Source organism: Chlorocebus sabaeus, chromosome 9 (genome assembly GCF_047675955.1).
Source record: "Chlorocebus sabaeus isolate Y175 chromosome 9, mChlSab1.0.hap1, whole genome shotgun sequence".
NCBI lineage: Eukaryota > Metazoa > Chordata > Mammalia > Primates > Cercopithecidae > Chlorocebus > Chlorocebus sabaeus.
The window spans coordinates 12,149,080-12,163,728 of NC_132912.1; the positions used below are offsets into that span (position 1 = coordinate 12,149,080).

The window sequence follows — 14,649 nt, forward strand, 5'->3', positions numbered from 1 at the left end:
TGGTCTCGAACTCCTAACTTCAGGTGACCCGTCGCCTCGGCCTCCCAGAGTGCTGGGATTACAGGCGTAAGCCAGTGTGCCCAACTGATAAGTTTAACGCTTTCTTCCATGATTACTGTTCTATGTGGGTATTTTATCTTGAATGAATTTTGAAAATGTGCATTTTTTTCAAAACATTAAGTTTCACTGAGATTTTCAAGTGGTTTTAAAATATTTTAACTATATCATCTGCTCATTTCTTAAACTTTTTAATGTTCTTTTTCTTCAAACTATATTTTCTACACACTTCTCTATTTTGATTTTTCCAAGAACCAGATCTTGAATTTCTAAAACTTTTATCTTAGTTGTCTTTTTCAATGTATTTTTCAACAAAGTTTGAGATAAAACAGCATCAGATATTCTTAAACTATGTCATTTCACTTTTCTTTTTTTCCTTCCTTGTGCTACCTAGTCTAAGATCATTTCACTTTTCTTCTATTTGTTGGCCTGTCCCTTGCACTTCACTTCATTTTCTTCTCCCAAGTAGCCCAATCTACTTTGAGACTTTTTCTGAGTCCCCCCAAAAAGGCAGATATAGCTTTTTTTTTTTTTTTTTTTTAAAGAGTTGGAATCTCACTCTGTTGCCCAGGCTAGAGACTGGTGGCAGGTTCTCAACTCATTGCAACCTCCGCCTCCCAGGTTCAAGTGATTCTCCTGCCTCAGCCTTCTGAGCAACTGGAACTACAGGCACCCACCACCAGACCCGGCTCATTTTTGTATTTTTAGTAGAGACAGGGTTTCACCATGTTGGCCAGGCTGATCTTGAACTCCTGACCTCAAATGATCCACCCGCCTCAGCCTCCCAAAGTGCTGGGATTAAAGGCGTGGGCCACTGCACCTGGCCAGCTATGCATTTTATTTTATTTTTGAGACAGAGTCTTGCACTGTCGCCCAGGCTGAATGCAGTGGCGCGATCTTGGCTCACTGCAAGCTCTGCCTCCCGGGTTCACGCCATTCTTCTACCTCAGCCTCCTGGTTAGCCTGGACTATAGGCACCCGCTACCTTGCCCGGCTAATTTTTTGTATTTTTTTAGTAGAGATGGGGTTTCGCCGTGTTAGCCAGGATGGTCTCGATCTTCTGACCTCGTGATCTGCCCACCTTGGCCTCCCAAAGTGCTGGGATTACAGGCGTGAATGCCCGGTCCAGCCATGCATTTTAAAGCAAGACAGTTTTGTGCTACCTGTTCAGGCACAGGTCAGTGAAGTAACAACACAGTAAAATGTTTTCAGCTTTAATAGGGATTTTTAAAATGAGTTAAGGAAGTTATGAGTTAAGGAATTATGGAAGTTAGATACTCCATTTTCTTGGAATCCTCTACCCCTATAAAAAGGATAGTTGATACAAAATATCACCCTGCCCTACTGAAATCTTGAAGTCCTATGTCTGTTCATCCATTATTCACAAAATAAAATCCTTTATGTTGTAAATAATCAATTATATAGTTGTTCAATGCTAGTCCTGCTTAAGAATGCTTTCTGCGTGTTCTGCTTCCAAAGGGCACACAAGCTCAAAAAGGGGATGGAGTGCAAAATGTCACATCAGTCACATGAAAGTTATTAATAACACAAAATATTTTCATCAACATAAACTGCAAATTTGTGTTAAAATTTTTATTTTTATTTATTTATTTATTTTTGAGATGGAGTCTCGCTCTGTCGCCCAGGCTGGAGTGCAGTGGCGCGATCTCAGCTCAGTGCAAGCTCCGCTTCCCGGGTTCACACCATTCTCCTCCCTCAGCCTCCCGAGTAGCTGGGACTACAGGCGACCACCACCGTGCCCGGCTAATTTTTTGTATGTTTAGTAGAGACGGGGTTTCACTGTGTTAGCCAGGATGGTCTCGATCTCCTGACCTCGTGATCCGCCCACCTCGGCCTCCCAAAGTGCTGGGATTAAAGGCGTTAGCCACTGCGCCCAGCCTAAAATTTAAGCTAGATGGATATTTCATCTAATTTGAGTGTTCTGAAAAGCAACTGAAAAATACTTAGATCCTTCCTTTGAAAACGGAATTCTATAATCTTATAAAATGGTGATAATTACATTTACCAACAATGAACCACTTTAAAACAATGCTATTTGTCCTTAAATGATAAAATCTTCTTTATGTTTTTAAGGTCTCCTGAATCACACATTTAAGTATCCTACTAGCGGTTAATGATTATCAAGTTAGTAAAGAATCACTAACTACAAGTAAACAGAAACAACAAGAATGCAGAAACACACAAACACTTTTGTTATCGAGAGGGAAAGAAGAAATTCTTATGGGGTTTTTATCTCCTAATCAATTGACTTTCTAAAACAAATGTCTAGCTCTCTTTTTCTCTTCAAAATCTAAAGAAGTTGACTGTTGAAAGCTATTTAATTTTATCTCTGTGCTCAAAAATACCTGGAAAAAAATGAATGTGAAAGAACACTGTTATGGTTCAACTAAAGAATATAAAGGATTTCATAGGAAACACTAAAGCAGAAGATGATTCCTAAAAATGAAATATAATAAACAAAAGTCTGGGGTCATTTACTCTGAAATCAACAACCAAATGCCCTGTCGACTTTCCCACAATGCTGCTGTCCAACACAACAGCGCCACCAAGTGGTGCAACATACTAACAGATTTCCCTAAAACATTCTCTCACAGTTCCAAATTGAGTGAAGGAAGAGGTCCAATCAGAAAACTTCTTACAAAAAGTCCAGCAAACTCTCCTAAAAGCTAGATCGGGAAAAGCTGTTCAAGAATTAAGCACAGCACTTCACCTCTGAAGAGTATTCTGTTTACATTAATCTAAAGAGCCAACACTTGGCTAAAACAATACCAAGTGCATTTATACTTTAAACACAAGGAAAGAAGAGATTCTTACGTACTTCCCATGGTATTGACTGACTTTAAATTTTGGCTTAGGTGAGGGGCCTTCTGGGGTGCTGGAAATGTCATATATCTTGATCTGAGTGATGGACACATATGTATACTTTAGAAAGAAACAACTCAGGAAGAATAACTAGTGGATGCTGGGTTTAATGCCTAGGTGAAGGGATGATCTGTGCAGCAAACCACCAGGGTACATGTTTACCTATGCAACAAACCTGCACATCCTGCACATGCACCCCTGAACTTAAACTTTAAAAGTTTAAGGGAAAAAAAGGCATAAACAATGTGAAATCTCAATTACTTGTGTGTATAGCTATGTTATAAATTACCTATAAAATAAAATGCAAATATCTAAGGGGATTTCTACATCTCAGTGGAGTCCAAATGAATAGGCTAAGAGAGGCTGGATGCAGAGGCTCCCTCCCTGTACTCCCAGCACTTTGGGAGGCCAAGGTGGGCGGATCATTTGAGGTCAGAAGTTTATGACCAGCCTGGCCAACATGGTGAAACCCTGTCTCTACTAAAAAAAAAATACAAAAATGAGCCAGGAGTGGTGGTACATGTTTGTAGTCCCAGCTACCTGGGGGGCTGAGGTGGGAGAATCTCTTAAGCCCAGGAGGTGGAGGTTGCAGTGAGCCAAGACCACACCACTGCACTCCAGCCTGGGTGATAAAGCAAGACTCCATCTCAAAAAAAAAAAAAAAAAAAAAAAAAAAAAGGCTAAAGGATATAATGATAGTCTTCCGAGATTTTTTTCATCATTATTTAATGAAGGAAGAATGCAACTAAAAGTTAAAACACTGCTTCAGATCAAATCTTTAAGAATTGTAAAAATAAACTACATCAAACTTTAAAAACTGTGCTGCAAATTATACTACCAAGCAAGTGAAAAGACAACTCAGAAGATGGGAGAAAATACTTCCAAATTACGGTATCTGGTGAGAGATGTGTGCCCAGAATACATAAAGAACTCTTACAGCTCATTCATAAGAGGACAAATACAGTTTTAAAGGGGCAAAGGCTGTGAATAGATACTCCTCCAAAGAAGATATGCAAATAGCCACTAAGCACACGAAAAGACGCTCAACATAGGGAAATACAGTCGTCCCTAGGTATCCGTGAGGGAGTGGTTCCAGGAACTACTACCCCCACCCAAAAGATACCAAAGTACTTATAATGCCTAACACAATGTAAACGCTATATAACTAATTGTTATGCTGTGTTTATTTTTTTAATTTTCTTAGAGACAGAGTCTCACTCTGTCACCCAGGCTGGAGTGCAGTGGTGAGATCAGAGCACACAAACTTCAAATTCCTGGGCTCAACTGATCCTCCCACTTTAGCCTCCCCCAAGTAGATGGGATTACAGGCACATGCCACTATTCCTGACTTATTTTATTTTTTATAGAGGATGGGGTCTCACTATGTTGTCTAGGCTGGTCTCAAACTCCTGGCTTCAAGCCACCCTCCTGCCTTGGTCTCCAAAAGTGTTGGTCTTACAGGAGGGAGGAAGGAGCATGCCACAGAGGACGAGCATCTGACTAAAGAAGTCCCAAACAGGCTGGGTGGGTATGGGTGCAGGACTAGGCCAGGATGCCAAAAGGTGACAGTATTTCCTTGCCCCCTCTCCCAAAGTGTTCCAGCCTGCCCCAAATGCCAAAGACTCGAAGTAACTTGCTACCTCCAATACCATTTCACTGTCTACCCAGGAGAATATCTGAGCCTGCTTACTCTACACTCAACTCTCTTTACTCTCCTTATCTCCCCGCTTGAGGGCTATCAGTCATCACTATCACTCAAAAGATAGAGAAAGCTGTGGGAATACATGGGTTCTGGAAGAATCAGAAATGGGATGACAGGGAATTGATTGGCACTTGATTACTATCTTTCTACTCCAGACTCCCTAGGAATCAAGCCATCCCCCTCAGGGATAAGCTAAATCCTGCAGGTAGGGTAGAAATCTACCTGGGAGAGAAGGACAAAAGACCTTCAAAATGAAAGGCTTTTCTGATCAATAAAAACATACAGCCAACCAGGAAATGTCAACCTGGTCCAAGTCCCTCCCTATTACCCCATTTTACAGATCTGTAAACAGAGGGCTTGGCTTTCCAAATCCCACAGTAATGACCTTTAAAAAGATTGAGACGGTTTTATTTAAACACTGGAAAGACTATACAGAGTACTATTAACATGAGAAATGATTATAGATTTTGATACAATTCAATTGATTAACATCTATATAAAATATAAAAATGTGCCAGGCATGGTGGCACATGCCTGTAATCCTAGCTACTCAGGAGGCAGAAGCAGGAGGATCACTTGAGGCCAAGAGTTCAAGAGCAGCCTGGGCAACATAGCAAGACTCTGTCTCTTAAAAAATAAATAGACATGTAAAGAGTAACAGTCAAAGCTAGGTATAAATTATATCCTTCAAAAGACCGTCCTCTACCAGCCAAATCATGAGTATTTCTTTTATTGTTTTCAACAAGATAACTTACAAGAGGAATATTATTAACACAAGTCTACTGACTGAAAACAAATCCCTGTGAGTACTTCTGTAGCAAGGGCCACAATGTTAACCCAATGCTTCACATGCTTCCCTACATTTTCTAAATGCTCTTGTTGTCCTAGACAATAGGCTAAGAATAAAAATGACATGGCACTTCTTGTCCAAAGTATCTAGGACTAAGCTGAGTTCACACGCTTGCCTCCCATGCCACCTAAAAGCCATGCTAGGATGTAGATGAAAGTAGTCTGAATCCTTGAGTCACCTCCTGAAAGGGTACTCTAGGGAGCCCACCAAACCCAGAGGACTTCAAGAGCCTCAGATTTCAGGTTTGTTGTTCCTCCAACATCCCTAGCCTATCCTGCTTATCTGTCTTCTCAGGAAAAGTAATGGCCCACACCAATAAAGCTGAAAATAGTTTCTCAGTTATAGGAAGCTAGAATGATATTAATGTGAGAAAACATGAACTTCAAAAAAAAAGTCTGACTGAGGCCACCCAATCTGTCCAGATTTGCTTCAAGGTAAATTACAGCAGGATAAGCAAGTGAAAAGAAAAGGGAAAGCTGGCCCAAACAGGGCAGATCTTCAAATATGCAATCAACATGCTTCTTTCAATGATAAACACATATTGTTTCTCTATAGTTTGACCCCTTATCCTCAAGTTCTATCTTTCAGTGATAAACCCACATTCCTGACATACAACAAAAGCTTAGCATCTGGAAAGGCAGGGTAAAGACTGAGCAAAAGCTCCAGGAGAAAATGCAACGCCCATGCAGAACAGGGAAATGGCCCCCAAAGCAACCAACATCAGAAACCACAGCAAAAATCTGTCCTTAAAAAGGAAACCTGTTGGCCGGGCGCGGTGGCTCACGCCTGTAATCCCAGCACTTTGGGAGGCCGAGGTGGGCAGATCACTAGGTCAGGAGATCGAGACCATCCTGGCTAACATGGTGAAACCCTGTCTCTACTAAAAATAAAAAAAAAATTAACTGGGCGTGGTGGTGGGCACCTGTAGTGTCAGCTACTTGGGAGGCTGAGGCAGGAGAATGGAGTGAACCCAGGGCACAGAGTTTGCAGTGAGGCGAGATGGGGCCACTGCACTCCAGCCTGGGTGACAGAGCGAGACTCCGTCTCAACAAAAAAAAAAGAAAGAAAGAAAGAAAGAAACCTGTTAATAACAAAGCTGAGCAAATCTAACTCATGATATGTAATACAAAGAGGGTAGGTACAGCATCAATGCAAAGGTACTGTCCATTTTTTTTAATTAAAAAAATTAGAAAGAAAAGAACAAATTCCTCAAAACCTACCAAACAAAATTCTCCAGAAACATACTGCCATGAAATATATGAAAATTCTGGCCAGTTTTCCATGCGTTTTTTAAAAAATTGAATGAACTGAAACAAGAAATGAGAAAAAGAGTACTAGAGGGAAAAGACTTTGCAGAATGCTGAGTAAGAAAAAGACGACACTGAAAAAAGTGATTGGTAAGAATAAAATAGCCAGAAAACAAGCAAAGCACAGTTATGCATCATTGGGGTACCTAAAAAAGAAAGCCAAAACAAGAGAACAGAACTAGTATTTAAATATATTTGAGGAAAATAAAATAAAATTCCCTGAATTTTTCAATATGAAAATGGAAGGGGCATGAAGAAGGACCCAGAAGGATCAACACCAAGAACGATCTATCCTAGGAAAGTTATTGGATTTACTTGATTAATTAGAGAAAAAATTACTTGGGCAGTCATTTAAATGACCAAGTCAATTTTAAGAGAAGAAAAAAAAAATGCCAGCTGGCCTAGATTTCAACACAGTAATGGCAAATGCCAAATGACTACTGAGTGACACCTACACGATATTTAGGGTTAAAAGGTATGAGCTGTGGATCCTCCACTATAACCAGTCAAGCAGCCATTCAAGTAACATAGCCCCAATTCTGAACATAGAGAAATTCAAGGCATATTTTTTCCCCAGCAACACTTTCTGAGAAAACTATTAGAAATGAACGTCAGGCCAGGCGCTGTGGCTCACACCTGTAATCCCAGCACTTTGGGAGGCTGAGGTGGGCGGATCACCTGAGGTCAGGGGTTCGAGACCAGCCTGGCCAACATAATGAAACCCTGTCTCTACTAAAAATACAAAAATTATCTGGGCATGGTGGTAGGCGCCTATAATTCCAGCTACTCAGGAGGCTGAGGCAGGAGAATCGCTTGAACTGGAGGTAAAGGTTGCAGTGAGCCAAGATCACGCCACTGCACTCCAGCATGGGCAATAGAGCAAAACTCAGTCTCAAAAAAAAAAAAAAAAAAAAAAAACGACGACGAAAATGAACTTTAGCAAATAAGGGCATTAGAGCAAGAAATTTTAATATAAATGTTTTATTCCCTATCAGGATATGTCATCAACATAAAAATAAGCGAGGCGGGCTGGAAAAGCAGACAGGAAGTCAGGTGTGCTGCTTGCCTACTTGTAATGCTGAAGGTTAAATATTACTCAAATACAAGAATAAATACATTTAAGAGTAAAAAGGAAAATACTAAGGAAGAAAACGTTATTAACTAATATCAAATGAGTGACTAAAGAGAGTAAGACACCACAAACTAATTTTACCAATGCTCATGGTAGAAAACAAGAGACTGTCTAAATAAACAATCGCTAAGGAAACTTACAATCATAAAGTACTAAAATAATCATGCAAACCTTCCTAAAAACAAGAAACACACACTCATGCACGCACATGAAATTAAAAAATATGAAAGACCACACAATGAAAGTCTTTTAGGAATTAAACCAAAAAGAAAAATATTACAGAACTCAAGCCAATCATAAATAGCCTAAATTACTTTCATTAAAAGAAACGTATTTTCAGAATATGTCTGAGAGTAAAATCCAATTCAATTGTACATAAAAGAGACTCAACTAAAATGATTCTGAAAGATGGAATATAAAATAAAGGGCACAGGTATACCAAACAAAACGCAAATAAAAAGAAAGCAGCGGTCAGGCGCGGTGGCTCACACTTGTAATCCCAGCACTTTGGGAGACCAAGGCAAGTGAATCACTTGCGGTCCAGGAGTTCAAGACCAGCCTGGTTAACATGGTGAAACCCCATTTCTACTAAAAATATAAAAAATTACCCGGGCGTGGTGGTGCACGCATGAAACCCCAGTTACATGGAGGCTTAGGCGTGAGAATTGCTTGGACCCAGGAAGTGGAGGTTGCAGTGAGCAGAGATCACACCACTGCACTCCAGCTTGGGTGACAGAGTGAGACTCCACCTCAAAAAAAAAAAAAAAAAAAAAAGGCAGCAATCATAATCATTAGTATCAGATGAGTCGGAATTCAGGCCAAAAGGCATTAAATAAGACCAAGAAGAACAATTTATAATGATAAAAAATGTATGTAATTAACAATTAAGTTTTATCTATACAACAAATAACACAACAGTAATATACATAAAGCTGGAATCATAGTAGCTATTAGGAGAAAGGCAACACATCAGGAGTCACAGTCTTGACTCCACCTCTCAGGCCATGACCTCTGGGCAAATGGCCAAAAATGTAAGAAAATAGATCTGAATCATTATTTAATCATGTAAACCTGATCAATATGTTTACTGACTATATAATTATAGACAAAGTAAACTTCAAAACTTCCCCAAAAAAATAAAAACAGACAGTATTCTCTAATCAAAATGCAATAAAAATATAAATTATTGACAAAGCCACAAAACAAAACAAAAAAAGCCCCTCTACCTGGAAATTTTGAAACTCGTTGGGTCACAAAGGAAATAAAACGAAAATTACCACATGTTAGAACTAACAGATGGCCGGGCACAGTGGCTCAAGCCTGTAATCCCTGCACTTTGGGAAGTCAAAGCCGGAGGAGCTGCTCGAGCCCAGGAGTTCAAGACTAGCCTGGTCAATATAACAAGACCCCGACTCTACCAAAAATAATAATAATAATAATTTAATGTAAAAATTAGCCAGATATGGTGGTTCATGCCTGTGGTTCCGGCTACTTGGGAGGCTAATGTGAGAGGATTGTTTGAGCCTGGGAGGTTGAGGCTGCAGTGAGCTGTGATCTCACCACTGCACTCCAGTCTAGGCAACACAGCAAAACCCTGTCTCTAAAAAAAGAACCAAGAGACATGGCTTAAACTATGCTCAATGGACAACTCATATGCGAAGTGCCAGAAAATAAACAAAATAAATGGAAGAAACCCAAAAGAAGAAATTAATAAAGAACAAAACCAAAAATAACAGTAAGAAAATCATTACAGAGAATAAATAATAAATCTAAAAGCTGGCCGGGCGCGGTGGCTCACGCCTGTAATCCCAGCACTTTGGGAGGCCGAGGCGGGCGGATCACAAGGTCAGGAGATCGAGATCATGGTGAAACCCCGTCTCTACTAAAAATAGAAAAAATTAGCCAGGCGCAGTGGCGGGCGCCTGTAGTCCCAGCTACTGGGGAGGCTGAGGTAGGAGAATGGCGTGAACCCGGGAGGCGGAGCTTGCAGTGAGCCGAGATTGCGCCACTGCACTCCAGCCTGGGCGACAGAGCGAGACTCCGTCTCAAAAAAAAAAAAAAAAAATCTAAAAGCTGAGTTTTTATGGTAGCTAACATAATCATGAGGAGAAAAGAGGAAGTACAAATTCAAACATGGCACTGTTTGTAATGGCAACACTGGAAAGTCTGAAACGGTTAAATACAGTACATTCATCAAAAGAAACACTGCAGCTTTAAAATAACGAACAAGGGAAATCTTTCTGTCTTGAGATGAAAAGATATGTGTCAGTTACCCACTGTGTTAAAAACAGGAAATAAGAATCTATAATTGTATTTTCTTGTATACGCAGAAGAATCTTTGGGAGAATATATAAGCATCAAGACACTGATTTCCTACTGAAAGGAGTGGAAATTGGGCAGATGGGAAGGCAAGGATAAGAAGGATACTTTTCATCTATAACGTTTTCTACTTCTGGATTTTGAGCTATAGGGCTGTATCACTTATTATTTAAAACTGCATATGACCAAGATTAATTCATCAAATATTTTAAGGTTGGACTATATGCCAAACACTATACTTGGTGTTGGAGATGCAGAAAATGAAAAGATGGAGTCCTCTTTCCTAAAGAGTGATAGTTTCAAGCCTGAAGGAGAGACAGGAAGCAAACCAACATGAAGTGCTATAAAGAACATCTCTATCTACACAAGGGAAAAAAGGAAGGCTGTTCATAGAGGATAGCTCTTGTTAAAGACTTAAAGGTGAGTCAAAGATTTCCGGTGGAAAAATAAAGGACATCCCAGATAAAAGCAGAGAGCAGCGGCAAAGGCATGGGAGTAGAGAGAGCAAACAGTATTCGAGAAGCCATTACAGATCAAGATTCTGCAGGAGGAAGAATAGCTAGAATTAAGACTGAAGAAGCTGAAAACCAGCTAGCTAAGAAAGGGCATTACATATCATGTCGCCTAATTTTATCACCTTTTACATGACAGGTATTGCGCTATGTGCTGGGTATAAACCAGTAAACATGGCCTCCTTCCTGCAGTTTACAGTCTAGAGGACAACGTCAAAACATTTAAGAAAGAGGTTTGGCTGGGCGCGGTGGCTCACACACGTAATCCCAGCACTTTCAGAGGCCAAGGCGGGTGGATCACAAAGTCAGGAGTTTAAGATCAGCCTGGCCAACAGAGTGAAACCCCATCTCTACTAAAAATATAAAAATTAGCCAGGCATGGTGGCGGGAGCCCATAGTCCCAGCTACTTGGGAGGCTGAGGGAGCAGAATCGCTTGAACCCTGGAGTCGGAGGTTGCAGTGAGCTGAGATTGCACCTCTGCACTCCAGCCTGGGCAACAAGCGAGTCTCTGTATCAAAAAAAAAAAAAAAAAAAAGAGGTTTTACCAAGAGTTTCCAAGAGTTTGATGCCATGATCTTTCCTGTCTCTGTCTCTGCACATACTGTGTTGCCTCTGTCAGCAATGCTCTCCCTACATTCCCAGTCCCCACCCATCCCTTATCTAGTCCATTCTTCTCAGGCCTCAGATTAAATGACCCTTGTTCCAGGCAGTCTTCTCTGACTTCTCAGACTCAATCAGTCAGTTCCACTTGGCTCTATGCTTCAAAGCATGCTGCGCTGCTTCTTGACAATGGCACTTAGAATTACTCCTGTGTCTGCCTCTCCAAACTGTAAGCTGTATGAATACAAGAACTAAGATGATCTTGTTCACCCCTGTACTGTATCTCCAGCATGGATCACAGTACACAGCACATGCTTAATGAATTATTTAATGAATGATTAAATTTTAGAATAATATAACAATCTTTCCTGATTATCAGGCTGATTATAATATACTTAATTGTATTTATATACCACAAGGATATAAGACTATGAGATCTATTTCTCATGGCTCTAGAATACTTGCATCTTTTTTTAATACTTATGATAAACTGTCACTTCATTCCACCTTTTTTTTGAGATGGAATCTCACTCTGTCACCGAGGCTGGAGTGCAATAGCATGATCTTGGCTCATTGCAACCTCTGCCTCCTGGGTTCAACCGGTTCTCCTGCCATGGCCTCATGAGAAGTTGAGTACGGGCATGCACCACCACACCCTGCTAATTTTGTATTTTAGTAGAGATGTGGTTTCACCATGTTGGTCAGGCAGGTCTCGAACTCCTGACCTCAGGTGATCCCCCAGCCTCAGCCTCCCAAAGTGCTGGGATTACAGGCCTGAGCCACTGCGCCTGGCCTGAAGTATGTAATTTTACATTATAAAAATACTCATCCATATGACTTCTTCAATTACATAATTCTTAATTATCTACTCACTACATTAACACATTCCCTCTCTCTTGCCCCACTAAAGTGAATTAATAATGCTAACGGGAGATTAAAAACTGATATGAAAGAAAAAAGGCAAGTAGTGATTTGGTTTCACTGAGAAATCTTACCATTATCAAGAGATCATGGGCCTCCATCAATGAATGAACCTCATTAAAATTCTGCTGAAGAAACCTTCAATGAAATCCCTCAGAATCCTTATCTTTTGGGGAGAGTATCTGTCTTAGCTACATCATATGTAATCATTTTAATAGTTAACAAAATTATTTAATTATTTATTGTTGAATAAACAGAAATAGATCTCCTCCACGATTCTAAGGTCAACAGTCTATGAGTGGTCCTGAAATGTTCAGGTGAAGTAGAAAGTTTAATTTAGTGTAATATAATGCATCAGAATTATCTAAAAGCATTATGCAACTGAATATGTGTCTTGAATTACTAGCAACATAATCATTAGTGTGATTTCCAATTCTATCCAATGAGTCTCTAGGCAGGCTATCATACCTCTAAACTATTATAATTACCTAAATAACTTGAAATTTTTCATTTAAACATAAATCTAAGAACTAGATATATTACATTAGCCTGATCTTTGCACAAACTAAAAACTCTCCAAAAAAATTATGTTCCATTTATTACTTTTTCTTCAGAGGCAAAAATGCAAAACAAGTGCTTCTAGCAATTCTTATTCTTCTTAAGCTACTCTTAAACATTTTCTCTTAAAATAATTGGATATCAGAAGAAATATTCCCATCAGAGCTAACAAGCAGTGAACAAAAATTAATGGGAAACAAGTTCTAAAAAATACGCTAATAATGCTAATGACCTACAGAGTGAGTAAAATCAAAAGCAATATTTTTAAAAAGATAAGAATTTTGATCCTATAACCAGCACTACAGAGTAAAAACACTAATAAATTTCTCTTTTATAACACTTACCTTTGTCTAGGAACTATGAAAAGTGCCCGTACCAACTTCTTCCTGTTTGCCTTTGTGTTCATGTTCATGCAAAAATCCATTGCTGCCTGTTGGGAAAAAGCAAACTTTTTCTTTAAAAACCTCTATTTAGTTACGGAAAGCAGAAATCCTGCCTACTATGATATTTTTATTTGTTCTTAAACGTTTCAAAATGGTTTTAAGAAACTAGTATTGTTAGTATCAGGAAAGTTTTCTGATAGAGCTCAAAAGTAGCAAGAATAGTTACCAAGAGCCAAGAAAATTACTAACGCTCATAAGGATAACCAAAAAGCAGTAAAGGTGAATGAGAAAAGAGAAAGAGACAGGCACAAATTATACCCAAGAAGATGTAAGAATAAGAAGTGTGCCCCCACATTCACTAAAAAAGTTTAGTGTTGACAGTCAGATTTGGTAATGTTAGGGTTTAGAAAACAATACCCCAAAATATGGCTCTTTGGATGCTGAGTACTTCATTTGAACTAAGAAAACTGGAAAGCCTGATAAGTGGCTTCAGTCAAGGTCTCTGACAATCCCTTGTTTCTCTTCCCAAGTGGAGGAAATGGCACTCTCTCTCTCCAAGATACCTTAACTGACAGAGGAGAATTCTTCCAACAGAAACTCAACTGTCTTCAATCCCCCGTCTAAAATTTCATAAAACAGGGAATTTATCTAGATGACCATTACCACCTGGACAGACTCTTTTCTGAGACAAGGTCTCACTCTGTCACCCAGGCTGGGGTGCAGTGGCGCAATCATGGCTCACTACAGCCTTGCTCTCCCAGGCTCAAGTGATCCTCCTGCCTCAGCTCCCGGCCAAGTAGCTGAGACTATAGGCATATGTAGTTAAGGTTGAAACATAATAAACAGCTCCTTGGCTGGGCACGGTGGCTCACGCCTGTAATTCTAGCACTCTCGAAGGCTGAGGCAGGCGGATCACCTGAGGTCAGGAGCTCGAGACCAGTCTGGCCAACATAGCGAAACCCCGTATCTACTAAAAATACAAAAAATTAGCCGGGCATGGTGGCAGGCACCTGTAGATCCAGGTACTCGGGAGACTGAGGCAGGAGAATGGCGTGAACCCGGGAGGCAGAGCTTGCAGTGAGCTGAGATCATGCCACTACACTCTAGCCCAGGCAACAGAGCAAGACTCCGTCTCAAAAAAAAAAAACAAAAACAAAAACAAAAAAACCTCATTTTTATGGACTCAACGAGGAGACTCTTAAGTGAAAGTGGCACTGTTTTTTTAACCGCAAATGCATGGTGAAAGTATAATGGTACTAGTATAATTTGGTACCAATACCTTGAATCATGATAAAATGCTAGTAGCTCTACCCACCATCACTTTTGCAAATGTCAAAACAGTAAAAAAGAAAGAAAAAAAAAATCGGCCTGGTGCGGTGGCTCATGCCTGTAATCTGAGCACTTTGGGAGGCAAAGGCAGGCGG

At 40.0% G+C, this 14,649-nt stretch overlaps 1 protein-coding gene across 2 annotated transcripts in view; it reads right to left on the reverse strand.

Moving 5' to 3' along the window:
- Positions 1-14,649, reverse strand: part of UPF2 (UPF2 regulator of nonsense mediated mRNA decay) — a 126,673-nt gene that overhangs the window by 68,037 nt on the left and 43,987 nt on the right. For both annotated transcript variants that reach the window (XM_008002258.3, XM_008002259.3), the window contains exon 8: positions 13,187-13,272. In XM_008002258.3, coding sequence (XP_008000449.1) covers positions 13,187-13,272 — 86 coding nt within the window. The remainder of the gene's footprint in view (positions 1-13,186; positions 13,273-14,649) is intronic.